The sequence below is a fragment of the Cuculus canorus genome, chromosome 7 (assembly GCF_017976375.1).
Source record: "Cuculus canorus isolate bCucCan1 chromosome 7, bCucCan1.pri, whole genome shotgun sequence".
Classification (NCBI taxonomy): domain Eukaryota; kingdom Metazoa; phylum Chordata; class Aves; order Cuculiformes; family Cuculidae; genus Cuculus; species Cuculus canorus.
Genome location: NC_071407.1, coordinates 2,352,890 through 2,379,455, shown reverse-complemented (window position 1 = coordinate 2,379,455; position 26,566 = coordinate 2,352,890). Strand labels below are relative to the sequence as shown.

General features: G+C 48.4%; 1 protein-coding gene across 1 annotated transcript in view; it reads left to right on the top strand.

Annotated features, from left to right (window-relative positions):
- The window catches only part of GRK5 (G protein-coupled receptor kinase 5), a 170,414-nt gene continuing 143,848 nt past the window's right edge, over nucleotides 1–26,566 (top strand). Inside the window, exon 1 of the mRNA XM_054071155.1 lies at nucleotides 1–225. Within this exon, the coding sequence (XP_053927130.1) occupies nucleotides 174–225 (52 nt within the window). The 5' untranslated portion in view covers nucleotides 1–173. The remainder of the gene's footprint in view (nucleotides 226–26,566) is intronic.

Here is a 26,566-nt window from a genome sequence, read left to right as displayed (position 1 = left end):
GCGGGGCGGAGGATGGAGTAGCGGGGCGAGGCGCAGGGAGCGCTGCTCCGCGCTGGGGACGAGGATGCGCTGGGGGCGAGCGCGGTAGGGGCAGGGGGCGAGTGGTCGCCCGGAGCCTCCGAACCTCGGGATTGACGCCGTCCCTGCTGCAGTGCCGCTGCCCGAGCCCGTCAATGGAGCTGGAAAACATCGTTGCCAACACCGTCTTGCTGAAAGCCAGGGAAGGTGAGACGGAGAGGGGAGGGGAGGGGGCGGCTAGGAGCATCCTTGTCGCAGTCGCCCCATCGCCCAGCCGTGCCCGGGGTGCCATGTGGCCGAGCCGGCGCTGGGAACGGAGGCAGAACCCGCGTTAGAAGGGAAAATATCGCTTTCCCCCCTTTCCTTTGGGAAAGGAAGTGAATGAGATTGCGGAGATTACAATATTCCCCCGTTTCTTCCTTCCCCCCCGCCTCCCCTCGAAGCTGGTCCCACGGACCGAGCTATTCCAGCGCCTATTGTTAAAGGTCAGCTGCGAGATGCATTCATTCAAAAGGGCTTTAGCAAATCTGCAAAGACCTTTCCGTGCCGGGTGGGGGGACCGGCGGGCTCGGAGCGGCACGGGGACCGCCCGGCTTTGCCGTGATTTAGGTGAGATCACGGTGCTGCGAACGTGCCCGTGGCGGAAAAGGGCTTTGGTCCCAGCCGGAGCCGGGCTGGGGGACCGGGGGGCTCAGCCGCGTCGCGGGGGGGGATGCCCTGGGGAGCAAGGGGGGGCTGCTGCCCACCGGAGATGCTGGGTGCCACCCCACCGGGAGAGGTGCTGCTGGGTGTCGTCCCCCCCCTCGGGAGAGGTAATGCTGGATGCCCCCCCCCCTCCGGAGAGGTGATGCTGGGTGCCCCCCCGGGAGGTGTTGGATGCTCTGGGAGGTGCCGGGAGCCCCCGGGAGATTGCTGGGTTTACCGGGAGGCGATGCCGGGTGCTCCGGGACATGCCGGTGCCGCGGCTCGGCACGGTGCGCGTTACGAATGCGCTGGGATGTCGCTGCGGCGCGGGGCTCTCCCGAGCGTCCCTTCCCGAAATCCCCACGGGGCTCTCCCGAGCATCCTTCCCCCCAGAGCCCACGGGGCTCCCCCGAGCATCCTTCCCCCCAGAACCCACGGGGCTCCCCCGGAGCATCCTCCCCCCAGGACCACTCGCAGGGCTTTTTTTCCCCGCTCTCGGCGCAGGGGGGTGCGTGCCCTGCCGCGATTCCCGGCTGGGGCGCCTGGGGCTGGGCTGTGGTGGGGCTAGAGGCGCGGTTCTTGTCCTGGAGCATCCCCCAGACTATCTCCCCGCCCAGTCCCGGAGCATTGTCCGGGACTATTTACACCCCCCCCCCAGGTCCTGGAGCATCCCCCCAGAGCATTCTCCCCTTCCCTGAGCATCCCCCCAGAGCATCTCCACTCACAGTCTCGAAGCATTGACTCCCCCTTGACGGTCTCCCCTCAGTCCTGGAGCATCGTCTGGGAGCACTTCCACCTCCCCCAGTCCCAAAGCACCCTCCTCCAAGTCCTGGAGCATCTCCTGGCTGGAACATCTGCTTTGTTTCCGAGCATCCTCCCTGCCTCACAGTTCCAAAGCATCATCCTCTCTGAGCGTCCTCCCCACAGTCTGGGAGCATCCCCCACCCCAGTCCCAGAACATTCTTCTAGAGTATCCCCCTCTACCCTTCGTCCCTGAGCATCTGCCCTGAGTCCTGGAGCATCCTCCCCAGAGCATCCTTCCCTGTCCTGGAGCATCCCCCAAGTCCTGGAGCATTTTCTGGGACCGCTTCCACCTCCCCCCAGTCCTAGAGCAATCCCCCAAACTCCCGGAGCATCCCCTGGCTGGAGCATCCCCCCCCCCCCCCCCCCCCCCCCCCCCCGATTCATCCCAGAGCATCATCCCTGCCTCCCACTCCTGAAGCATCGTCCTCCCCCTACAGTCCCAGAGCATCCCCCCAAAGCCATTCCCCCCACCCAGTCCCAGTGCATTCTGCTAGAGCATCCCCCTCTCCCCTTCATCCTGGAGCATAATCCCCTTTAGTGTCTTCCCCCAGTCCAGGACCATCCCCCCAGACCATCTTCCTAGTCCTGGAGCATTGTCCGGGACCACTTCCACCTCCCCCCAATCCCAGAGCATCCCCCCCACAATTCCCGGAGCGTCCCTTGGCTGGAGCATGCCCCCCTGCCTCATCCTAGAGCATCATTCCTGACTCCCAGTCCCGAAGCATCCTCCTCCCTGAGCATCCCCCCCTCATCCCAGAGCATCTCCCATCCCGAGGGGAGCACCACGCACAAGCAACGCATCTCCCGGCTGCAGCATCACCACTGAGATGCAATAATTTTCTGCTGGTTGCAACCTGGTTTTATGTGTCTATTTATTTCCTCACTTTCTGTGTAAAATAAAATGTAGTCCCAAGCCTTTCCCCAAACTTGGATTCCCTGGAATCACTTGCTAGGCAGAGCATTTTTCGGCGCGGTACAACCTGCAGCCTTTTTCCCACCATTCCCTGAAGCGCCTGCTAGCAAGGCTGGAAGCGCTGGGCTGGATACAGCTCTGGTCATTCCCGAGGAAGCAGGAGTAAAACAGGATTGGTTTTGTAAAAGAAATCATTCAAACAGTCCTTCCCTGGAGCGATCCTTCTGCTGGGAAAATAGTTGCCATTGGAAAATGATGTTTATATAACTCGCGGGCTGTTGAACTTGCGAGGCTGAGCTAAAGAGTAAAGTCCTGAGAGCCTCCTGAAAAAGCTCTATAAATACTAAGGGCAAAGGTGTTATTCCCTTGAATCGGAGACTTCTGATGGAGAATGAGTCCTTTCTGTTGTCATTTTTAATGTTTAGGGCACAGTTGTTGCTCCCAGCACTGCGGTACTGGGTTAGGATTCAGTATAGGAATGATTAAAAGGACTGGTGTTAATTACAGTTATTGTACCTTGTTTCTGGAAAGCTGATATTTTGCAAGGAATTTTAAATGTGTTGCTGTTTAATGGCGTTTTTCTACCCATCCCCTGCAGGAGGGTAACAGAAATGTTGTTTTACTGTGTTAAAATAGCATTAAAGAAGCTGTCAGCTGTAATGGCAGAACTCTATCACGCTTTACTCCAAACCATCTTCCAATTTCCCTTTGAACCATGTATCCAGCAACTTTTTTTTTGAGTCTTATTTATTTTTAAAGCTCTTTTGTAGGGGGTACATAATGTTTTGAAATGAAGAACAAGGCTCAAGTGAGGTACCTGGCATCCGAGCCGCAAATATTATGTCTGTAGTGCGTCTGCGTCAACGCTTTTAGTTGTCATTGCAAGCTGCTGAGTAAAATGGGTTTAAAACTTGCAGGGAGTAATGTAGGTGGGTATCATGGCAGATGAAGAAGATGGATGGTGTATGGAAGGCCAAGAGTGCAAGCAAATTCATATATTGAGGGTTATGGTATCTAAAAATCAGTTCATTGCAGGTCCTGCAGGCTCCATGAATAGATCTAGCTGGGCAACCACCAAAGCCAAGTGATGCTCGTGTGTTTCCGCTTGTAAAGTCAGAAGTAGAAGCTGTATTACCTCACTTGGGTGGTGTCGGCGGTGTGGTACTTCATGTCAGAAGAGGGAAAACGATGGGATCTGCTCTGCAGGCATCGGTAAAAGTAGAGGTTTTATCACAATCGCGAGGGGAATGCAAACCCTGTGTCCAAGAGGACATCTCAGATAGGTTTCCAAGGGCGGCTTGGGCAGACCTGCAATGCTAAGTCCAATGAGGAGGGCTTTTCTAAGGGACTGGGAAGCACGGCTGAGTGACCACCACAAACATTTTCTAGCAAATATTGGTTTACGTTTTGCAACTCATTTGCTTTGGCCTCGCTAGCGGTTTTTCTGTGGTCCCTTGTGCAAGTTCCTTTGCGACCGAGTTTGACTGAAGCAGTCTGAAATGCAAAGTGAGTTTTTTAGCTGAAGCAGCAGGAAGCGAGTTTTAGAGCTGCTCTACAAATACGCGCGCTCCAATCCTGATGATCACAATACGAAGCACACCCAGGATTAACTGATGCCATGTGATACACAAGTAATCTTATTAGAGGAACAAAAGGATTGAATGCAGTTTGTGTATAGAAATGTATTTCACTGAATAATTTTGAGAAGAGGTTAAATATCAGGGAATCATCAAGGTTGTTCAGCCTGGAGAAGAGAAGGCTCCAGGGAGAACTTAGAGCAGCTTCCAGCGCTGAAAGGGGCTCCAGGAAAGCTGGGGAGGGGATTTGTATGAGGGTCTGGAGTGACAGGACGAGGGGGAATGGCTTTAAATTGGAAGGAGGAAGATTTAGATTAGACATTAGGAAGAAATTCTTCATAATGAAGGTGGGGAGACCCTGGCCCAGGGTGCCCAGAGCAGTGGTGGGTGCCCCATCCCTGGAGGGGTTCCAGGCCAGGTTGGATGGGGCTTGGAGCCCCTGATCCCGTGGGAGGTGTCCCTGCCCATGGCAGGGGGTGGCACTGGATGATCTTTGAGGTTCCTTCCAACTCAAACCATTCTATAGTCATGTTATTGCAGAATATGACACTTCTGACACAAAACTAAGTTACCTGTTATACTCAGAAGTCTGCCAATATGCACATGTAAAAAAAATGGAGCTTTATTGTATTTGAAAGTTCATTTGTAATTTATTAGGTATAATTTATGCTGGTTCCTCAATTATAATTTATCATTTCTTTATCATTTATCATGCAAAATCCCATTTCACCAATCGCTGGTCCCTTGTAGGAACTGAACAGAAAATACATCTGGTTTAATTATAGGAATGAAAGAGGTGTTTGAGACCAGCTCATATTGCCTGGGGAAAAGTATAAGCAGGGAAGGGAAGACAAGAAAGATGAGAATCATAAAAAGAAGAGCAAAATATTAATTGCAGTCATTTTGAGTAAGAACTCCACATTGGGAGGTGGGGGAATATTTATCTGGATCTTTTCATTAGCTTTGTTGTTTGAGTCTCAGCAATTGTATCTGAACCACGGATGCATCCAGCCCTTAGTGATGGAGATAATTCCTGCTAGTGGCGGATCCAGGCTGGTGAATGAATGCCTGTTAGTTTTCCCAGTTTAAGGTTGTTTGAGAGAGGACATCATCAGAGCCAACAGAGGGGTCCAGGAGAGACCAAGAATCAGAGAATCTCTTGGTTGGAAAAGACCTTTGAGATTCAGTCCAGCCATACCTGTGCACTACTAAACCATCCCTGAGCACCTCATCTCCCCATCTTTTAAACACGTACAGGGATGGGGACTCCACCACCTTCCTGGGCAGCCTCTGCCAGGGCCTGAGAACCATTTCCATGAATAACTGTTTCCTAATACCCAATCTAAACCTCTCCTGGTGCACTTTGAGGCCATTTTCTCTCTTCCTATCGCTTGTTACTTGGGTGAAGAGACTGGCACCCACCTTGCCTCAGCCTCCTTTCCAGGAGGTGTAGAGGGCCATGAGGTCTCCCCTCAGTCTCCTTTTCTCCAGGCTAAACAGCCCCAGGTCTCTCAGCTGCTTCTCATAAGACTCGTTCTCCAGCCCCTTCCCCATCCATTGCCCTCTTCTGGATGCGCTCCAGCCCCTCAATGTCTTTGTGGTAGTGAGAGGCCCAAAACTGAACCCAGGATTTGAGGTGTGGCTTGAGACTCCCAATATTTTGGAGGAATTTTATCAGTCCTAGCCCTGAGAAGCTTTAAAACACATCCGTAGAGTCATGAATCTGGTAAAAGACAAGGCTTTCAGAGAGAGGCTGATGGTTACACCATGGTGTTTGCATGACAACCAACCAACATGGTCAATAACCACGACCAAGGCATAGTGGTTACCTGGATACTCATGATCTGTTCCCTCCTAGACGCAGGATCAGCCTTCTTTCATGTTACCCCCTGCTTCGCTGTGTGAACTTTTTTAGACAACCTAAAACACATTCCAAAACCGAAATAGAACTTGACTCTGAAGTTGCAAAATCCTTTCTGTTTTGTACAGACAGACAGACAATTCCCTCCGCTTTAAAGTTTTAGTGATGACAAAGTTAGTCATTGCAGATATTACTTTGAAACCAGCCAGTCTGGAAGAGAAACTATTGTTTTTCTCAGACCTAAAGTTTCTAAAGTGCAAACTATACCATGTAAACGTGGTAAAAGGGGGGGGGGGGAACCCTTCAACCACTAAAACACAACAAATGTGGATTTTTAGGTAGAGTGGAACTCTAAAATAAACTTATTTATGGCACCTTTGATTGGCCTGGCCTGAAGGGGCACCCCTCCTTTCTATATCTCAGAATCTTTCGATGAACACACACTGATGCCATAGGATGCGTGAAATGCGCCTGTTCATCAGTTGCTTTCATCAGTATTTTTAGCTTTCTTTTAGTTTCATCAGTATTTTTAGCTTTCTTTTGCGGGATGATCTCAGGAGAGATTTGTGCATGACCTTATTGGCAAAAGCCTAGCAATAAATCCTAAACAAGAAGCGTGATTGCTTTCCAAGAACTTGGCCATGGAGCAATTGGAAAAAGGGGCAGGACAACAATGGAAAGCATATTTTGAAGGAAAGAAGGTGACTATAGCGACGGCCAAAACCCCATGGAGAATATGATTATTGCAACTTAACTTGAGCAACTTCATTAACTGGCACTTTGAAAGCAGAGAATCTGAGGTCCTGTCCTCTTGTTCCTTAGTAGAAAACCAAAGTGTAAGGGAAGTGTTGTCTCTGTAAGCAGAGGAAGGTTGCATGCCGTGACTCAGTTCAGTTTTCTTTCTGGAAGAGAAGCTCTCACCACTGCAATAGGTTTAAAAAAAACATCACAAGGATGAAATCAGCCGTTACTTCAGATGCAACAGGGGGCTTTTAGGCAGCAGTTTAAAAAAATGAGATTCCTTTTTAAGCCTGTAACCATTTCTGGGAAAAAAAAAATTATCCAGAAGAATCCAGAATATTTCATTTCATTTTTCAGTTCTGGAGTCCTCAGCACAGGGAGGACATGGAGCTGTTGAAGTGAGTCCAGAGGAGGCCATGGAGATGATCCGAGGCTGGAGCCCTTCTGTACACGGACAGGTTGAGAGTATTGGGTTTGTTCAGCCTGGAGAAGAGAAGGCTGCGGGGAGACCTCAGAGCAACTTCCAGTGCTGAAAGGGGCTCCAGGAAAGCTGGGGAGGGGCTCTTGGTCAGGGAGTGCAGGGATGGGATGAGGGGAATGATTTTCAGCTGAAAAAGGGGAGATTGAAATGAGATCTTAGGAAGAAATGTTTTGCTGTGTGGGTGGGGAGGCTCTGGCCCAGGGTGCCCAGAGATGTCATGGAAGCCCCATCCCTGGAGGGGTTCCAGGCCAGGTTGGTTGGGGCTTGGAGCCCCTGATCCGGTGGGAGGTGTCCCTGCCCATGGCAGGGGGTGGGACTGGATGGGCTTTAAAGTCCAACCCAAACCGTTCCAAGATTCTGTGATTTTTATCAAGGAAATTCAGAAAACAGGGTTCTTCAGGTCTTTGTGAGAAGAATGCATAAGTCTGAATGATTTCAAGGTCTCTCCTTAGGATGGGATTTGTTTCCATCACCATACCGGCTTAGAGCAAGTGTAACTGGCTTGAAATCCCTTTCTGTGCGTTTCTTATAACAGACGTGGTGCAGAGCGAGTTAGAGCTGCTGTAGCTGTGCTCTCGGTGTCCACTCTCTTCATCTGGAGTTAGACCCATTGGTAGTCATGGGTTGCAGGTCTTGGGATGTGGCAGTGTTGGAGCAACCAAGAGCTCTTCCACATAGGCTTCTGTACCGGACAGAGAGGACTACGGCCCTTCACGTGTGGTGTTGCTGTGGAACCGGGGTTTTGTAGCCCAATTGATATCTTGTTGGGTTTGTAGGCACCTTAACAAATACTTCGTACTGAGCTGTGATGGTCTCTCAGGTTATTCGAGGAAAGCTTCTAGAACAAATGTTACCTGTGGAGGTTTGAATAGTTACTTACATCTGCTCCTTTGATCTCGTGATTGCTTGCCTCAAGGGCAAAATCATCAGTCTGGGAAGAGATCACCTGGACTTATCAATATGTTGCTTTGCTTGGAAGGTTTTAACTTAGTGTTGCTGGAATTGTCCACCCAGAAAAGAATTTTCAGTGTTTATCGAAGACATAGATGTGATTTTGTGACTGTCTCAAGCTTTTTGTGCCAGTTCAGAATACCCTGAGACAGCTAAGGCAAAAATAGCTGAAAGAGGCGGTTTTAGGGGTGCTCTGCTGAGAGCGTCACCAGACCAGCAGCACTTGGACCAAGCCGACGTGTGTTTCTGTTTAAAACACACCCCACACCCAAACCTGCGCTGTTTCAGCCTCCTGGATGTGATGTGTTCCCTTTCCAGGTGCTGCTTTGCTCGCTGAGATCTGCCGACGAACTCTCTTTCGCAACTCAGATGGTGAACACTGCGTGCAGAGGGCTTTGATGCTGGCAGTGAAGGGTCTGAAGCCCCAGTTGTGCCTTCAGACTTATTAATATGTGCTCCAATCCCAGTGTAGCTGACAGCTGGGTTGTAGGCAGGGTCCTTCTGCATGTGGAGAGGTAGAAGTGGTGTTTTTATTGCTTGGCTGACCATATGGTACAGTTGGAGTCGATGATCTCAAAGGTCTTTTCCAACCTTATGATTCTATGATTCTATTTAGCTGATTCTTCTCTGCTGTTTTTACACCGGCGTTACTCTGTGAATGACTTCTGGTTTGTATCGACTCAAAGAAAGTGACTGAAGCTCTAACTTAAGTGCAAGTCATGGTGCTAAAGTCCATAGGATTTATTTCCATGGTTAAAATGTCTGCAAAATCACATCAGGATCTGTGTTGGCGCAGCGAGAAAGCTTTAAAGCAAATTATTTTATAAAATCATAGAATCATAGAGTGGTTTGGGTCAGAAGGGACCTCACAGCCCATCCAGTTCCACCATGGGCAGGGATACCTCCCACTGGCTCAGGGGCTCCAAGCCCCATCCAACCTGGCCTGGAACCCCTCCACGGATGGGGCAGCCACCACTGCTCTGGGCACCCTGGGCCAGGGCCTCCCCACCCTCAACGTGAAGAATTTCTTCCTAATGTTTAACTTAAATCTTAAAAGCCATTCCCCCTCGTCCTGTCACTCCATGCCCTTCTCTGGAGCCCCTTTCAGCACTGGAAGCTGCTCTAAGGTCTCCCCTGAGCCTTCTCTTCTCCAGACTAAACAACATCAACTGTCTCAGCCTGTTCTCACAGCAGAGGTGCTCCAGTCCTCGCATCATCTTTGTAGCGTCCTCTGGACCCGTTCCAAGCGTTCCATCTCCTTCTTATGTTGGAGATTCCAGAACTGGACACAGGGCTCCAGGTGGGGTCTCATGAGAGTGGAGCAGAGGGGGAGAATCCCATCCCTGGCCCTGCTGACCATGCTTCCTTTGATGCAGTCCATAAACCAGGGTTTCTCTTCCTTTACAGCCTTCTATCTATCCTTTACTGACCTTCTATCCTTTTTTTTTTCTTTATTTTGCCAATGAAATGGCGAGCTCAGGATCCAACTTGTGCTCATTCATGAGATCTTCCCCTAGATGCGCCATCCCTGGAAACATTAAGGGTCAGGTTGGGTGGAGCTCTGAGCAACCCGATCCAGTCGAAGATGTCCCTGCTTGCTGTGGGGTGGTTGGACTGGATGACCTTCATGGTCCCTTCCAACCCAACCCATTCTATGATTCTATGCTGTCTATTTCAGACCTGTTCTCTGTGCTGAATGAGTTTTCTGTGCGGCAGTGGGCAAGAATAGAATTACTTCTCATTTTTACAGGCACGTAATCTAAACAATAACAAGATGATATAATCCTAATATTTCTTTAAGACCACAGGATGTGAAATTAAATTAAAAGCCCAGGAAAATAAAGAACCCTGCAGTTTGATTACACTCAGCTGGATTATCTTTGTAATTATTTTGCTTGGAGGATTTTAAACATGCATAGCGCTTTGCGAGAAAGATCGGGCAGGGAAAGCAAAATGAAAGCAGGCATTCTAAAGAAAATATGGCAAAGATGATGGGTGTTTTATTTCATTAAAATAAAAACCATGGAGTTGCAGGTTAAAATGAAACAATGGAACAAAGCACAGGTGAGGGGGAAGAGGGATGATGCCATGGTCTGTAGAGCAGAGTCTGCTGCTTCTAGTTCATGTGATGCCTCTTCAGATCATAGAATCATAGCATGGTTTGGGTTGGAAGGGACCATGAAGGTCATCCAGTTAGAAGGGCCCTCAAAGCCCATCCAGTTCCACCCACCTGCCATCAACAGGGACACCTCCCACTGGATTAGGTTGCTCATGGAGTTCCCCTCCCTCACAGGAAAACATTTCTTCCTAAGATCTCATCTCATTCTCTCCTCTTTCAGTGTAAACCGTTTCCCCTCGTCCTCTCCCTGCCCTGCCTGATCCAGAGCCCCTCCCCAGCTTTCCTGGAGCCCCTTTCAGCACTGGAAGCTGCTCTAAGGTCTCCCCGCAGCCTTCTCTTCTTCAGGCTGAACAAACCCAACACTCTCAGCCTGCCCTTGTACAGAAGGGCTCCAGCCCTCAGATCATCTCCGTGGCCTCCTCTGGACTCACTCCAAGAGCTCCATGCCCTTCCTCTGCTGAGAACTCCAGAACTGAAGGCAGGGCTCCAGGTGAGGATTCATGAGAGTGGAGTAGAAAATTACCGCCCTTGATCATCTGGTCAGACTTCTTTTGAATGAGAAGCGTTGGAACTTGCCAGCTGATGGCAGTATTCGAAGGAGCCATCCCTGAGACATCTGAGGATGGGCAAAACCAGCCAAGGTTGCGCCAAGGGTTGAAAGACAAGGTCCCAGGTGAACACTGTTAGAATGGGCACTGTTCAAGTTTACCCATCAAATCTCTGACCATCTGAGGCTGTTGTGAGGTCAACCATCGCTTCGAATGCCTTCAAGCAGCATGATAGATATCAGTAGGTTGTTGGCCACCGTGTGCTAAAAATGAACCCAACTCAAATCTGCCCCCAAACCTTGCCAGTCCCTGGGGGAAGGGAAGAAAAAAAGGGTGGTTTCAGGCAATTGTTCTTCAGGACCTGTTCACTAAATACTTGCCTCTGTCCATGCATACATGCACAGGATCTATCTCTTTCACCAAACGGCCTGACCTGCAATCTCTAGTAGGTTTCGGGCCATTCGTTCCTCTGGCTCATGCAGATCTCCAGCTGCAAAATGTTTACTTGGCTGTGAAAAGTCAATGAAGTAACAAACGTTGAAGGATTCAGTGTATTGTTTTCTCTTCCTTTTCTGGAATGCTATTTGCCTCCAGCTCTCATGGGGAAGACATCTCTTTACTGTGTATCATAAATATTAGGTGCCCGGAGTGCCTGCCAATGCGTGTAGGACAGGTAGGAGCCACGCTCTGCCTGTAGCCGTGTCGTGGCACCCTGCACTGCAAACATTGTCTACAAGCAGTGGCCTGGTATGATTGCACAATGCTTTAATGTTTAACCTTGCTAGCGTGTCATCATCCATGATCCATTTCTCCCATCCCTGGAGGTGTTCAAGACCAAGTTGGATGAAGCTTTGAGCAGTCTGGTCCAGTCGGAGGTGTCCCTGCCCATGGAAGGGGCTTGGAACTGGATGAGCTTTGAGGTCCCTTCCAACCCAAACCATTCCATGATTAACGTTAAGTTGCTAATAGTTTATTCTTGATTATTAGCAGCTTACAGGTTGAATAATAGGGATTATTTATGGAGTCAAGCGATGGAAGTAAACTGTCTGCGTGAGCATAGTTGGGAAACTAGACAGAGAACTCTATTATTTCTTGAGTGACCTCTCTCAGACCTCCTTGTGGTGGTCGGTATAAACAAACTGGTAACTGGAAACTTTAGAACAAATAGAAGGCAGCTTCTTAAGACTTATGAGTGTGCCGTGACCCTTCCAAAACAGAGCTCAACTCTATATGTTAGAAACCCTTTGCAAAGGGATGATTTGGATATATTTTTAAGCAAACCTTTTCCAGCTGTGCTATGGCATGGAGCTTGTTTAGAAGCTTTATTTTACAGGGTGAGGACAGGGCATGCGTTTGTTTGGAGTATAAATGTTTAAGAATACTTATTGTTTTCTTTTAATTATATCGCTTTTTTATACAATGAGTAGAGAAGGAATTAAAATTGGGAATGAAATACTGGATATTAAGCTCTGTTAAAATGTATGATCTGTGCAAGGAAGAGCCAAATGTAAGAGATCTGGCAGATTCTAGGGCCAGATAGGAGGTTGGGCAGCAAAGCTTTGAGCTCTGCCCTTTGTTAATCCCCGTCCTTGAGGTTATTCCTCTGATATCAGGATGCAGCATCACCTTTTGCAAGAGGGAGCGTGGAAGGCTGCAGTTGTGCCTGTGTAGATCAGAGAGTGCGGGCTCCAACTGGAGAAGCCAGCCTGCAAACCCTGATGCAGGTAACGCATTTCAGGCAGGAATAGTCCCCGAAGGTGAACAATTTATTGGCAGAGGCAATTTGAGCAATTGCTGATCAGTGAAAGTAAATGCTCCACATCCCAGGCTCTTGCCTGCCAGTGGTGAAAAAGTCACATTTTATGGATGTACTTTGAGGGCCTGGCACCTAATTCCAGGAAATAGTGGTGGAAAGAGCATTTTTTAAGGAATTTTTGCTTTTTTCATTAAAAATGTGATGAGGTATCCAGACGCTTCACTAACGTAGATCTGCACCGTTACTGTCAGGCCTTTCAGTCTGGGTTGATCACAAATCACCATGAACATGTGTTAAAACCCACAACAACTGATGTGTTAACTTCTCTAATATCTCTAAGATCATTTGATTTTGGTAGATGATATTCAGCTGGCGGATAAAGCTAATTTTTAGCATTGCATAACCTTGCACTGGAGAGAATTTTGCTCTTTGTAAGCCCTACTGGTTTTCCTCTGGGGAGGGGGGAAAAGGGAGAGGAAGAGCTTGACAGGAATCGGTTGTTTTGATTTAAGAGAATGTGAGGAAACGGCATCTTCCAATAAGTGCAGATTTGAATAAAGTTGAACGCTGTGATGAATAGTTTAGCCTTAGAACTTTAGATCTGGTATGTAAGCAGAGCAACTCTGCTGAGACTTGTGTGCATTGCGAAGATTAATGACATATCATTTGTAAAGAAGGGCAATGATTCACTGAGTAAAAATAGGCTGCATCTTAACGAGCTTGTAAACACAGCTATTAATTTTAGGACCAGAATCTTATACTCTTTGTCTTAGTCTGAGAATAATGTCACTGCGCTCCGTGACACTCTCCGGTGGGTACCAATTCAGCTCTTAAATAGATTCTATGAGCGGCCACAGTTACATTTTTGTTTGCATGTTTTGTCCGTCCTTTGACATATCTTTACGATACTTCTGCTGTATAAAATATTAATCTCTTCCATCTTAAGCCATACTCTACACCAGGAGCCCCGCTGGATGCATTTGCTGTGGGCAGTTGGCAATATCGGTTACAAGAGGAGCCACAGCTGCGGTGCATCTCCTTTTCTACCTGCTCACCTCTGGGTTTCACAGTCTAGAAGGTACTCAGGGTGTGAGTCACTGAGAAGATTTGATGATTATTTTTTTTCCCCTCAGTGTTGATTGTGCTTAAGGCTTATTCTGATGCCGTACTTCACCCTTGATTTGAAGGAAGGAGAATGACTTCCCTCTTCTCTTTCATAACCTCAAATTCTGTGTTCTCAAGTCGCACCAGGGGAGTTTTAGATTGGATATTAGGGGAAATGTCTTCACTGAAAGAGTGATGAAGCGTTGGAAGAGGCTGCCCAGGGCAGTGGTGGAGTCTCCATCCCTGGAAGGGTTAAAAATACGTAGATGGGACAAGGGTTAGTAGGCAGGGATTGTGTTGATGGCTGGGCTTGATGATTTTAGAGGTCTTTTCTAACCTTAACGACTCTCAAGTATTGTAATTGTTACTCATTCTTTTCAATGTCAGAGAGAAGCTTTCTTTGGCTTGATGCAACTTTGCAGAGGTCTTTCCAGCAACTCCTGACTTATTCCACTGTCTTGATACTCTGCTTGAAGCATAGATTTGTTGTCTTTTGGGCAGGAGCCAATGTCTCAATTCAAGATTAGTGGTATTAATTCTTATTTAATGGAATACAGCTAAATCGCCATCGGTTTCTATTGAAGCCACGGGCCAGGAGTGTGTTTTTTCCCCCCTTTTTTTTTTGAAGCTGAAAACATAAGAAAACATATTTGGATGCCATCTCCTTTCACTTTTGACAAATAAGCCAAAGGCCCAGTTTACTGCTTATGGAGGAATATTGGAATTGCTTTGTACCAATGAGGTGAGCACAGAGATCACAAAGAGAGGTTGCTGTGGTCTGTCTGCACCAGCGACCTTTCCAGGCTGGAGCAAGCAGGCAGTAGGGCAGAGGAGGTGTGGAGACTGGCCTGGAAGAGGCTTACGGAAAGCTAGGAGATGTGGACAACATGGACAGCTGAGGGACCTGGGGTTGTGTAGTCTGGAGAAGAAGAGGTTGAGGGGAGACCTCATCAGTGTCTGCAACTCCTGAAAGGAGGTTGTAGAGAGGTGGGTGTTGGTCTCTTCTCCCAAGTAACAAGTGATAGGATGAGAGGAAATGGCCTCAGGTTGTGTGAGAGCCGGGTTAGGTTGGATATTGAGAACAATTTCTTTACCGGAAAAGTGATGAAGGTGGTGGAGTCTCCATCCCTGGAGGTGTTAAAAACATGCGTAGACATTGCACTTCGGGACACGGTTTAGCAGCACAGTAGGGTTGGGCTGATGGTTGGACTGGATGAGCTTAGAGATCTTTTCCAACCTCAATGGTTCTATGATTCTAAGAGCAGTACAAGTTTTCCGTCCTGGGCTGCAGGTGATGATGTGCACTGGCACAGACGGGAGCCGTGGCCACACTCGGCCTCTGGGCTTTCTGTGAAGCCCTGTCTTATTTGCCTCGTGTACCTGATGTTCTTTAAAACACTAAATACACCCTTTTTTTTTATTCCTTTGGGTAGTAGGCAGATACAACCAGAGCCGTAGAACTGCGGGAGGTCTGTCAGGTTTTTTAATTTTCTCTTCTTTTTTTATTTACTGCTTTTACCATTCTCACAGGGGTCCAAACATCTATTTTTAGAATAAAAACAAAAATCCATTAACTCATCTCTGTTCGGTAACCGGCCTATAGAAGGAATCATTGTAGTTGACCAAACTGATATTTAAAATGTAATCAAATGCCTGGGCTTCCACGACAAAATCTGTAGCAACTGGCATAGACCTGGTGGTGATTTGTGCCCTGACTCTACCTTGTTTTACAAAGGGAAGCAGCGTTATTGGACAAGCAGCTCACTTTCTGGCCAGGCTTATTGCACACGCCAGCCATAACAAGGGAGCGAGAAGTGATGGGAATTCCCATCAGGACGCGACCCGTGCTTGTGGACATGCTGTCACTTCTAAACGGTCACGTCTGTAGCTCTCTGCGTCTGGCCGTGGTGATACTGGACGTGTTTTTAATGAGGACATAATACCATTGTGTATCTTCTAGCACCGCAGAGGCTCATTCCTTTGCCTGGCCGTGCTCTGTTTAGGAACTGTTTGGCATGGTCTATTCTATTTAATCAGAATTGGAACATGAATCACACTGCTGGGGTTGCGAGGCGTTCTCGAGTTTGTCACCTCTGCAGTCCCTTGCAGGGAAGCAAGCCAAACACAGAACTCGATGCCCTGCCTCCGCCGGGCAAAGAAAATCATGTTGGGTGAGCCCCTCTGCAGGGTTAGTGAAGCCCAGGCTGTACCTCTGAGCAGCAGTACAGGCCTTCCCCTTCTTCTGGCTGGGAATTAAAGCTGTAATCCAAGTGGATCTAACCCCCGTGGCTTTGTTTGCGAGGCAAACTGAGCTGCATGGGGATCATCCAGTGCCTTGAGCTGGTTGAACGTTTGCAGCCCTCTCTAGTGTTGAGTAAAGCGGAGAGGATGCTGTAACTGCTGTCAGCGGCACCACGTACAACCTGGAGTTGGGCTCTGCACCCTCACTGCCAGCCGGGGAGGGGGTGAGGTGAGAGACCACAGTGCTACAGCCCCCAGAGAACAAGAAACCTCCAGTGCTGGGAGGTAGTTGGGTCCTGGAGCTGCTGCAGAAGGTGCTGGAGTCGGTAAGAGTGGGAGCAGTTTTCTAACCATGAGTAAAACCCTCCATGGCAACGGAGTTGGAACTGGATGATCTTTAAGGTCCCTTCCAACCCAAACTATTCTGTGATTCTAAATGCTGCACTTGGAAGGAGGAAAGGACTCGGGAGACAGAAAGCAGAGTGGAGCAGGCCACCAAGCTCCAGTGCGAGTTGTGTATCCCAGCAGCAGCCTATAAGGCTTTGCTTTTTTCATCTTGGAGGTCATGATCGATGAGGCTGGACGGTGGTCTCTTGCCACCAGTTAGCTTTTTGCATCTGAGTCAGCTGTTTAATCTTTCATGGCCAAAATCTCTTCTGAGACAGGTCTGTATGCTGTAAACCAGCTGAACGCAAGGATCTAATGAAGGGGGTATTAATGCAGGTGTTTCTGTTGAGTGGAAAGCATAGAGTATGCAATAAAGTTCCCTTCTGCTGCAGCACTGCACATGGTTTTTATTTTCTGTGTATAAATCAGTGTATTTTGTTTGTTCTGTAGTAATTTGTAATACATGGATCGGTGTGTTCTGCAGTCACATACCCTAATTATTCAGGAATCATCCCCTATTTAATTGCTATGATGAATTTTTCAACCCGGTTCTTCTGTTAGCTGTGCCATGTAAGGAAGAAACAAATGCATGTCATCATTAATTATCTTATGGAGCGATTGTGATTAATGCCACACTAATGTCCAAGCAGATCAAGGAACATTCCTATAGCTGACACCCAGGCAAAATTCCCTTTGAAATCCCTGTAGGCTTTGGCTGACTGGGTACTTCAGGGCTGTGTCGAGATGTTTTTCTTCTCAAATTTAGGTAATCGAGGTGAATTCTTTCTGTTTCTTTGAGATGACTGCTTTCTTTGTGGTAGAACATGATGTTCTTTCTGGGCCACGGAAAGCACTCATGCTTCACATTTTCTTGAGTATCCTTTTTGGAGCACCAAAATGTGCACCTTTTCTTCATAGGAATGGCTTAATTAAATTCATCGATTCATGTAATGGGTTAGGTTGGAAGAGATCTCGAAGCCCATCCAGTTCCACCCCCTGCCATGGGCAGGGACACCTCCCACTGGCTCAGGGGCTCCAAGCCCCATCCAACCTGGCCTGGAACCCCTCCAGGGATGGGGCAGCCACCACTGCTCTGGGCACTCATTACATTGTCTTTTTGTATGCATTTAAAATGAGCAATCAAAATACTTCGTGGCAAAATGTGTAAGTTAAAAGATTATCAAAGCAGAAGTGAATCACCCTTGTGGCGTGATTTTTCACTAGCATTGGTGTCTCTCCTGGTCACGGCACGTGAGCGATGGCTCGCGCTGAATGCGGTGGTGACTGCCTCACATCAGAGGAGAAGGAAGTGAAGAACAGGTTGGCTTCATTAACAGCCTCTTCTCTCACAAGAGGTTTTGGAGGGCACTAGAAAAAGCCAGGACTCCGCCAGTCCTGGGGAAAGGGTTAGGACAAACAACTTCACCTCTCGCATACCTGTTTGCCTACAGGAAAGCTGAGGAGGGGCTCCTGGTGGAGGTGTGAGGGGATAGGATGAGGGGGAGTGGTTTTAAGCTGAAAGAGGGAAGATTGAGAAGAAATGTTTTGCTGTAAGGGTGATGAGGCCCTGGCCCAGGGTGTCCAGAGCAGTGGTGGCTGCCCCATCCCTGGAGGGGTTCCAGGCCAGGTTGGATGGGGCTTGGAGCCCCTGAGCCAGTGGGAGGTGTCCCTGCCCATGGCAGGGGGTGGGACTGGATGGGCTTTGAGGTCCCTTCCCACCCAACCCATTCTATGATTCTTTAGCAGGCTTACACCGTTATAACGAGTTCTTCACTTCCATCAGGCATTCCTGGTGTTTTCCAGGGTTCACAGAGCAATAACCATACTGCTGGTCGTGCACTTCTGGGACATGTAAAGCCTAGGGATAGGCTGTATACTCCCAGAACGGTACAGCTCCAATCAAACGTGCCCAATGTGGCCAGGCTATCTCCTGATCCATGGTCTTTTGCCTTGTCGTGCATTGGGATATATGGGACAAAGCAGTTGCACTGAGCTTCCCCAGTCCTCTCTCGCCCCGTGATATGTGCCGAACTGTGAGCACGGACAGTGGTCCCGTCTGCTGTGGAGAGCTGTGGCTCTGCCATCCTTGGCTGGCAGGGCATCTCTTCTGCTCCCTAGCGAAGTGCCGGAGCAAAGCACAGCTAATGGGCTTCTGGGATCAGTGATGGCCTTTGTGGCATCCAGGAGAGGAATAGGTGAAGGAAGGCTCAGCGCTGGCTGGGTTGTCCCATCCCCTGCGGTTTGAGAGAGATAACCTAGTGCCCTCGTATTTTGCAGTTGTGCAGTGAAGTCCCTTTAGGGACAGGTCACAGCTCCGCAGGGCGGTCCGATCGGCCACGTCAGGGGGAAAGAGGAGAAAGAAAGACGAGAGGAAGTTTTGGTACCTTTGTTCTCAAGTGAGAAAACTGAAGACGGTCCTTGTTCCTCGTCCGGAAGGTTTAATAGCGTCGCTGTACTTGGCAGATTGTGCCTGTGCTCAGTGCAGTGAGTGGGTTTCTCCTCTTTTTAAGTACAGCTGTGGCTTGTTACGAGTCACGGTTCTTTACCACTTTGGCTTCTGTGAGGTTTTATCAAGTATAGCACGGAATGGAAAGAAAAAGTGGGGATGGTGAGTTTTATTTGCTGCTTGGACTTTCACATGGATTGAATGTTGTCCAATAGTTTAGCTGCGTTAGGGCTAGCTGAGCTTCACATCCACGCAGGTGTCTGCCTGTGATCCGTACAGATCGGGAATGCATGGCTCCGAGCAATAATTACTGCTGGTGAAATATGGGACTCATAAATGTCTCCAGTTAGCGGCAAATTGAAGACCGTATTTTAAATAGCAAGAATATTGTTTGAACTCCCATAAGGGTAACATCGTGTGTCCGTGGACTCAGTTAATAAATAATTATGGTGTGAAGCTGAACATATGGAAAATATTTCCTTTTGTGTTTTTTTCTTAATTTAAGCATTCAGGGACAATGTTCTTTACTGCAAAGGAAAATGACTTGTGCATGGACAGGTGTGAAGATAGTTGATTTGCATCTATGACTACGAATCTGTTCCCTACACCCTTGGGCGTGGGGGTGTGCATACACACAAAGGGCTCATCTAGCTTCAAAAGAGGACTTCTGTGACTTGAGTCAACCTCTGGAAGGTGGCTTGCAAGCAAAACCTACAAGAGTTTCAAGAATTCATCTGAAGTCGTTGTTCCGTGAGGCAATCGTCCACAAAGCAGTCTGCTCTAAGGACCTGTCTGGGACCTGTTTCCAAAATATATGAACACCAGTAGGCTTTGCCAGTTGGCAACCTGGGACCCAAAGGATCTGTTACTACTTAGTGCAAGTACACCCTGCTATGGGCGGTGTTTTAGGAGTTAGCATTTGCAAAGCATTTATGAGAACTTTCTTTTGTTTCATCTTGTAAAGCTTTGCAGTGCGGCTGCTGCCCAGGGTGTTGTTAAGCTCGAGGGTATTCAGTGCTGCAGTGGTTTGGTTTTCAAATCACAGTTTGAATGTGTTTGAGGTGTTTTGAACTCCAAAAGCATTTGCAGAACATGGAACATTTCTCATTATCAGGAACTGAAGCTGAAATAAATGGCGGTGGTGGTTTTTTGTTTTGAAAGTAACCCAGCTGAGGCTCTGGTTTTCTATAAAATCTTTCACGGGGAGGGGATGGAACAGGCTCCCAGACTTAGGACAAAATGTCTTCTGATGCTGAAGAGAGGGGTCTTTAAAATACTTTAACATCAGTTTAACTGGCATTCCTGGCATCACTACCTTCCATCGCTCCAGATCAAGCCAGGCTATTATTTTATTTGCTTTAGCGTGTAGAATCATAGAATCACCAAATCATTAAAGCTGGAAAAGACCTCTAAGATCTTCCAGTCCAATCATCAACACAACCCCACTGTGCCTACTAAACTATGTCCAAAAGCAGCACATCTACACATTTTTTTGAACGCCTACAGGGATGGAGAGACTCCACCACTGCCCTGGGCAGCCTCTGCCGGGGCTTCACCGCTCTGTCAGTGAAGATGTTTTTTCTAGTATCCAATTTAAACCTCCCCTGGTGCAACTTGAGGCCGTAAGTATTTGTTAAGGTCACTGCACCTCCTGCTCATGAATGGTGCCATAGACTGGGTTTCTTAGGTTAAGCGTGGCTACGACAAATACCAGTGGAGTCTGGTGGAAAATGTACAGCCTTAATAGATGTGACGTTATGCCCTGTTGAATTTTGTTGTTGTATTTATTTTGCTCAGAAAGAGAAAACAAGTAATTAGCCAAGAAAGCTCACAGCTGCGTTGCATACTCCCCTCTCTCCTATATACCCACAGTCTATTGGTGTACACAAAACTGGCACTAATGAAACATAAATAGATCATTTTCCTATGTGGAAAAGACTTGTAGCGTTGAATGGGAATAAGATTCTTTGGGAAACCTAGTTATTTGGCTTCCCGGTTTGGATTTTAGCCTCTAAAGCCCTTTGTGTTTCCATACATGGTGTGATGTCTCTGTGGGTTTGCTCGGGGTTTTATTTTGTTATAGGTGTTTATTTAAACCTGTTAGGAGATGGGATCCTGCTTGGGGATTTCTGTACCCGCAGTATTTGCTGCAAAAATCTAAGCTCGCATTGATCCTGTTTCTAAGCGCTCTGTCCTGGGACTGAAATGACTGTTTTTCCACCCAAAAAATCTAGGAGAAACCCTTCTTTGCCCAGATGCTCCAACAGGCACCTGCAGCCCTTCCATGTATCAAATCTCCTTCTGCCATGGATTTCAGGCTGCAGCTGCAATGTGCTGTGCCTCCAGCAGCTGCTCCTTGTTCTGCTATCAAAGCTCCTCTTCCTCCTGACAGCCGTGGACCTTCCATCAGCGATTCATGGCTTCGCAGCCCTCAGATCAAAGCTGGAACTTAAAGGGAGCCTACGGGAAAGCTGAGGAGGGGCTCTTGGTCAGGGAGTGCAGGGATAGGACGAGCAGGAATGGTTTTCAGCTGAAAGAGGGGAGATTGAGATGAGAAATGTTCTCCTGTGATGGGGGGAGGCCGTGGCCCAGGGTGCCCAGAGCAGTGGTGGCTGCCCCATCCCTGGAGGGGTTCCAGGCCAGGTTGGATGGAGCCCCTGATCCGATGGGAGGTGTCCCTGCCCATGGCAGGGGTGGAACTGGATGGGCTTTTGGCTTCCAACACAAACCATTCCACGATTCTATGATTCTTTTGCTGTTATCTCCCCCCATTTTAACTTCTCACCTCAGTTCCTAAAAAAGGGTGGCACAAGAGGCTTGGCAGGCTCCGAGCAGTGCCTTTCCACACTGTGCTGTCACCCGTGCGCTCCGCCACGACACCCGCACCCCTTTGTCTCAAGCTAAAAACGGCACCCCCTTGCAGACCTGGCCGTACACCAGGTCTCGGCCATCGGCAGTCACGTCTCTTCTGTTCTCTCCTACTGCTCTGTGACAAATGCCATCACACGCTGGGTCCTTTCTTCACCTAGGGCTTATCATTTTGAGGTATTAACCAGCAATGCAATGAAGTCATGACTTTTATCTCTACGCTTCCCTGGTGTTTCTGGTCAGACATACCTCACGTTCCAAGCATAGCAGGATCCCATCTTCACCCCCATGCCTTCTCTTTTCAAGACCCTGAATAAACTTCCAGTAGCCTTTCTGCATTTTGTTTTAAAGGACGGAGAGAGAGGAGATTTGCCTTAATAAGCAAGGATAGCTTTGCTAACACACACTGCATGAAATGTGGCAGAATCCTACCTTCCAAGTGGGAATGAATTCCCTGTTCCTGTTCTTGAAGAGGAACTCAAAAGAAAATAGTTTTCTCATGTTCCCGTTCTAATTCTTTGGCCCTTTTTTACCGGTTACCCTTCTGTTCAGGCAGCCCCTTGGCATCAATAGGAAACCTCTTTGAACTCCTTTGGGGAGTTCACACAAGCAGTAAGGGGAAGTGCCAGCCCAAACTCAGCTGCATCTTTCCTGTTATCTAGCAGAAATTCCTCCTTCAGCCCTTTCGCATGGAATTTCCTCTTCTTTCTGGCTGAATTTTTGGAGAGCCTTAAACGTTTGCAGCGGCTTTGCGAAATTTTTCAGGGGGAGGTTGGTTGAAGTTGAGCTGAAACGGTGAATTATAATGAAAGTAAAGAACATAACATCACGTCATTGCCTGCGAGACTCGGTTCCTGCTGTCACTTTGCCAACGTTGTGGCTCTGTGTGTGTACCTGGGAACCCCCCCAGCTCTGCAGAGCTGCTCTCCGGGAGCCCCTAAAGCTTTGGGCTCTTGAGGCTTAGACAAAATACCCTTGTTTTGGAAAGCCTTCCTTTTCCAGGTTGTGCGGCTGCAGCAGGAAGGAGCAGAGTTGTTAAAGACAATGATACGTTTTCCAGAGGTCTCTTCTCCCTGGGTGCAGGGGTACCCTACAGGAACCATTAAACTGGCCCCAGGCTGGTTGTGTTTAGTGGTGACAAAGCTGAGAGGTGACAAAGTTAGATAAACTTTAAAATGCCTGATTGCTCTGTTTTTTCGAACGCACCCTCGCAGTAATTTTCACTGCTTTAAGAACAGTTTCCTTAGAAAGGTCAAAATGTTTTGTATGTCACGATGCCAGCAAAAATAGCTTGTAGGGAAACAAAACAAATGTGCAATTCTTGATGGGAAAAGGTCACTTTTCTGTCCTTTTCCTCCTACCTGCTTGCCTAACTGTGTGTGTTTGGCCATCTGAAGTGGTGCCCCATTTCTGTCTGCATCTCACTTCTGGCGCGGAGAATTTCAGTCCGTTATCGCAGCCCTGGCTTTGTTTGAAGATGTGGAAACAGCTGTTGCCGCAGATTTATGGTGCAGTCCAGAGCAGCCGTGGCGAGGAGAACCTTGCTGCCCACAGCAGATAGTGGCACCGGGAGGGCAATTATGGGTGCGTCCATCCCGCGTGGCTGGAGGAACCTTATCTCGCAGGGAGCTCTCGCTTTGTTTTCTGTCTTCACTCTCGTGTCCCCACCAAAACTTTGGACCTAGAGCGCAGCACGCAGTCACGTAAGAAAAAAGCATCAGGGAAATCTTGTGGCAGGGATAAGGTGAGGACGTAGGCTGGTGTTGAGATCTTAATTGTGTGCTTGGCAAACTGATAAGGTGGCTGGAACCTAACTGGCTGTTCTGGGGACAATCGCTGTCTCTGGGACACAATGGGAGAGGAATTACGTACTTGCACGCACGCGGAGAGGAAATCTCCACTTGACTAAGTGGGTATTTTTGCATGTAATTATTTTCTTCCAGTTTCGCCACTGTGGATTGGCAAAGAGACTGCAGATCTCTTTAGAAGTAGTCAGAGGAGTGGAGATACAGAAAGGAATTGGAGATCTGCATTTCCATACTGTCTGTGTGACTCATGCATGTTGTACGTGGAATCATAGAATGGTTTGGGTTGGAAGGGACCTAAAAGATCATCTAATTTCAGTCCCCCTGCCATGAGCAGGGACACCTCCCACTGGATCAGGGGCTCCAAGCCCCATCCAACCTGGCCTGGAACCCCTCCAGGGATGGGGCAGCCACCACTGCTCTGGGCAACCTGGGCCAGGGCCTCCCCACCCTCATCAACGACGAATTTCTTCCTTGTGTCCAATCTAAATCTTTCCCCTTCCAATTTAAACCATTCCCCCTCGTCCTAGCTCTCCAGGCCCTTGGAAAAAGTCCCTCCCCAGCTTTCCTGGAGCCCCTTTCAGCACTGGAAGCTGCTCTAAGGTCTCCCTGGAGCCTCCTCTTCTCCAGGCTGAACAACCCCAACTCTCTCAGCCTGGTATGGGAGGTGCTCCAGCCCTTGGATCAGCTTTGTGGTCTCCTCTAGACTCACTCTAACGCATCCATGTCGCACACACATACATACCCACACAGAAATACGCAGTCACCTGGGTAGCAGAGAGCTGCAGACAATGGGTCCCTTTGTGCTCATGGCTGAAACCGCTTGAAATTCCTCGGGGAGACACCAATAGTTTTTCCCCAGCAGTGCTGCAGCCTTGTTTGGGCCTTTCAGCTGGCCTTACCATAGTAAACTCTGGTTCTTACTGCTTTATCTCAAGGTCCACGAGCTCTTCTCTGAGTGCCATCGCCTCTTGTTTGCCTCACGGTACAGGCTGACATGTACGTGACCTTCTTTGCTTTGTGCCTTTTGTACCGCTCTACTCCTCTATAAACCCCCTCTCTCCTTATTCCCCCACAGAAAACTCTTCAAGGTGTATGACCTTAATCTCCTGCCACTCGATACGTTCCCAATTAAACACAAGAGTGATGTTTTGCAGAATGCTACAAAAGCCCACAAAGCTTTAGGACCTCTTGTAAATGTTTTATCATAAATCCGACTCGGGAATCTTTTGAGCACACCTGCACTACAGCTGGCTCTCCAGCGAAAGCTTAACTTGTTCGCCTGAAGTGTTTTCGGTTTTAATTATGTGTATAACGTGGCCTGGGTTTGTGTCGTATTAAAAACATAAGAATTGTAGGTGATTGTGCCTAAAAAGAAGTCGTATGTTGGACCATACTGTGGTCTGGATAACTTTTAAGTGACAATAACTGGAGCCAGAGGGCTCAGAGGAAGGTGTTTAACTGTCCCAGAATAAAATATTTGCGAAGGGTTTTTGTCACACTAGCCAGAGGTCACCAACCAGCTGGAGTCTGACCCATTGTACTGATTTTGGTATCTTTGACCCTTCCAATGCAAACCGTTCTATGCTTCCTAGTAATTCGCTAGAGATACTGCCCAGTCCTGCGTTTTCCCCCCTGAGAAGCTGAACTGCCACACCAAGTGACCTCCTGGGGACACCTGGACAAAGTAACTAGAGAAGCAACTTATCGAGGAGGAGAGGAAATGGCCTCAAGTTGCACCAGGGGAGGTTTAGTTTGGATACTAGGAACAATTTCTTTGCTGAAAGAGTGCTGAAGCATTGGAAGAGGCAGCGGTGGAGTCTCCATCCCCAGAGAGGTTGAAAAAACTTGTAGACGTGGCACTTGGGGATGTGGTTTATCAGGCACGGTGGGGCTGGGCTGGTGGTTGGACTGGATGAGTTTAGAGGTCTTTTCCAACCTTAACAATTCTATGATTCTAATCTATTTTAGCTCGACGTGCCGGTTACCTGTGAGAGGCCACCTTGCCAGAAATGTCTGGCGACACCTTTGTCCGAGGGAGGGAGGTTTTTGCCGAGGTGCTGTGGGTGCTGCTGCGTAGAGTTGAGTTCAGGAGGAGAAAAATCTGTGAAACGTGTGTTCAAAAACACAGCTGTCGGTAGAGCAATGAGGAGCCGTTCCCGGTATATTCAAGATACAGATATTTTTTAAGAAATTATGTTTTAAGTATCAGGAAATTAAACCGTAAATGCTGTGGTGTCAGCCAAAGTTAACTCTACCTAATACTTTTGGCTTGGCCACCAGAGGTGGTAGCAAAGCTGTATGTGCAGTTAAAGGCTGGTTTTATTTCGTTTCATTTTAAACTTAAAGCCCTTTATGCAGGTTAAACATTCTGGGGCTGTGCTTGACCGTCCTGCAGCAGTTTCGTCTGTGTGTGCGTAACCCAACGGCGAGTACGTGTTACAGTTCTCCCTCTGTGTCTGGGCTGGAGCGGTTATAAATGTGTTAACGGCTTCAGGAGGAGAACCTGGCTTTGCAGCTTGCCCAGAAGCAACCTGTGCTTGAGGGTCGCCCTGCAGTGCCGTTGCCCGCTCAGGATGCCAGTTGCTCACGGATGCTTGTCAGGTTATTTCTAAGCTGCTAAGGAAAAACCTAAACGGGCGGTTTGAGAGCAATTGCGATACCCTTCTGTTGTCTGAAACCAGAGCTGCTTCACTGCAGGGCGTTCAGGTGCCTGGGCTCTGCCAGGCGTCCAGAAAGATCCTCTGAAGCCCCCATTTGGTTTGGATATTAGGAAGAAGAGTGGTGAAGCCCTGGCAGAGGCTGCCCAGGGCAGTGCTGGAGTCTCCTACCTTGGAAGGGTTCAATAAACATGTCGATGTGGCACTTTGGGACACGCTTTAATAGGTTAATGGTTGGGTGTTTAATCTATTGGTGGATGGACTCAATGATCTTAGAGGTCTTTTCCAACCTTAATGATTCTATGGTTTGCAGGCACCCACCCGGTCCTGCTGGGGACTCCTGTACCAGGAACTCTCTGATGGGGAAATGCAACTCGTTAACTCGGTGTTTCCAACGACCCCAAAGTCAGATGCTGAAATTAGGTGGTGTGAAGCCTCCCCTGCGCTGCTTGAGCCCGTTTCTGCCCACATGGGTGCTGAGGAGCTCTGCTGTCTCAGCAGGGAGACAGACCTGCCTCCTCTGCTCCCCTCAGTCCCTGGCGAGATAGCTTTCCAGTGATAACTCCTTGACATGGGTGGCAATATTTTTCTCCTGTCTTTTT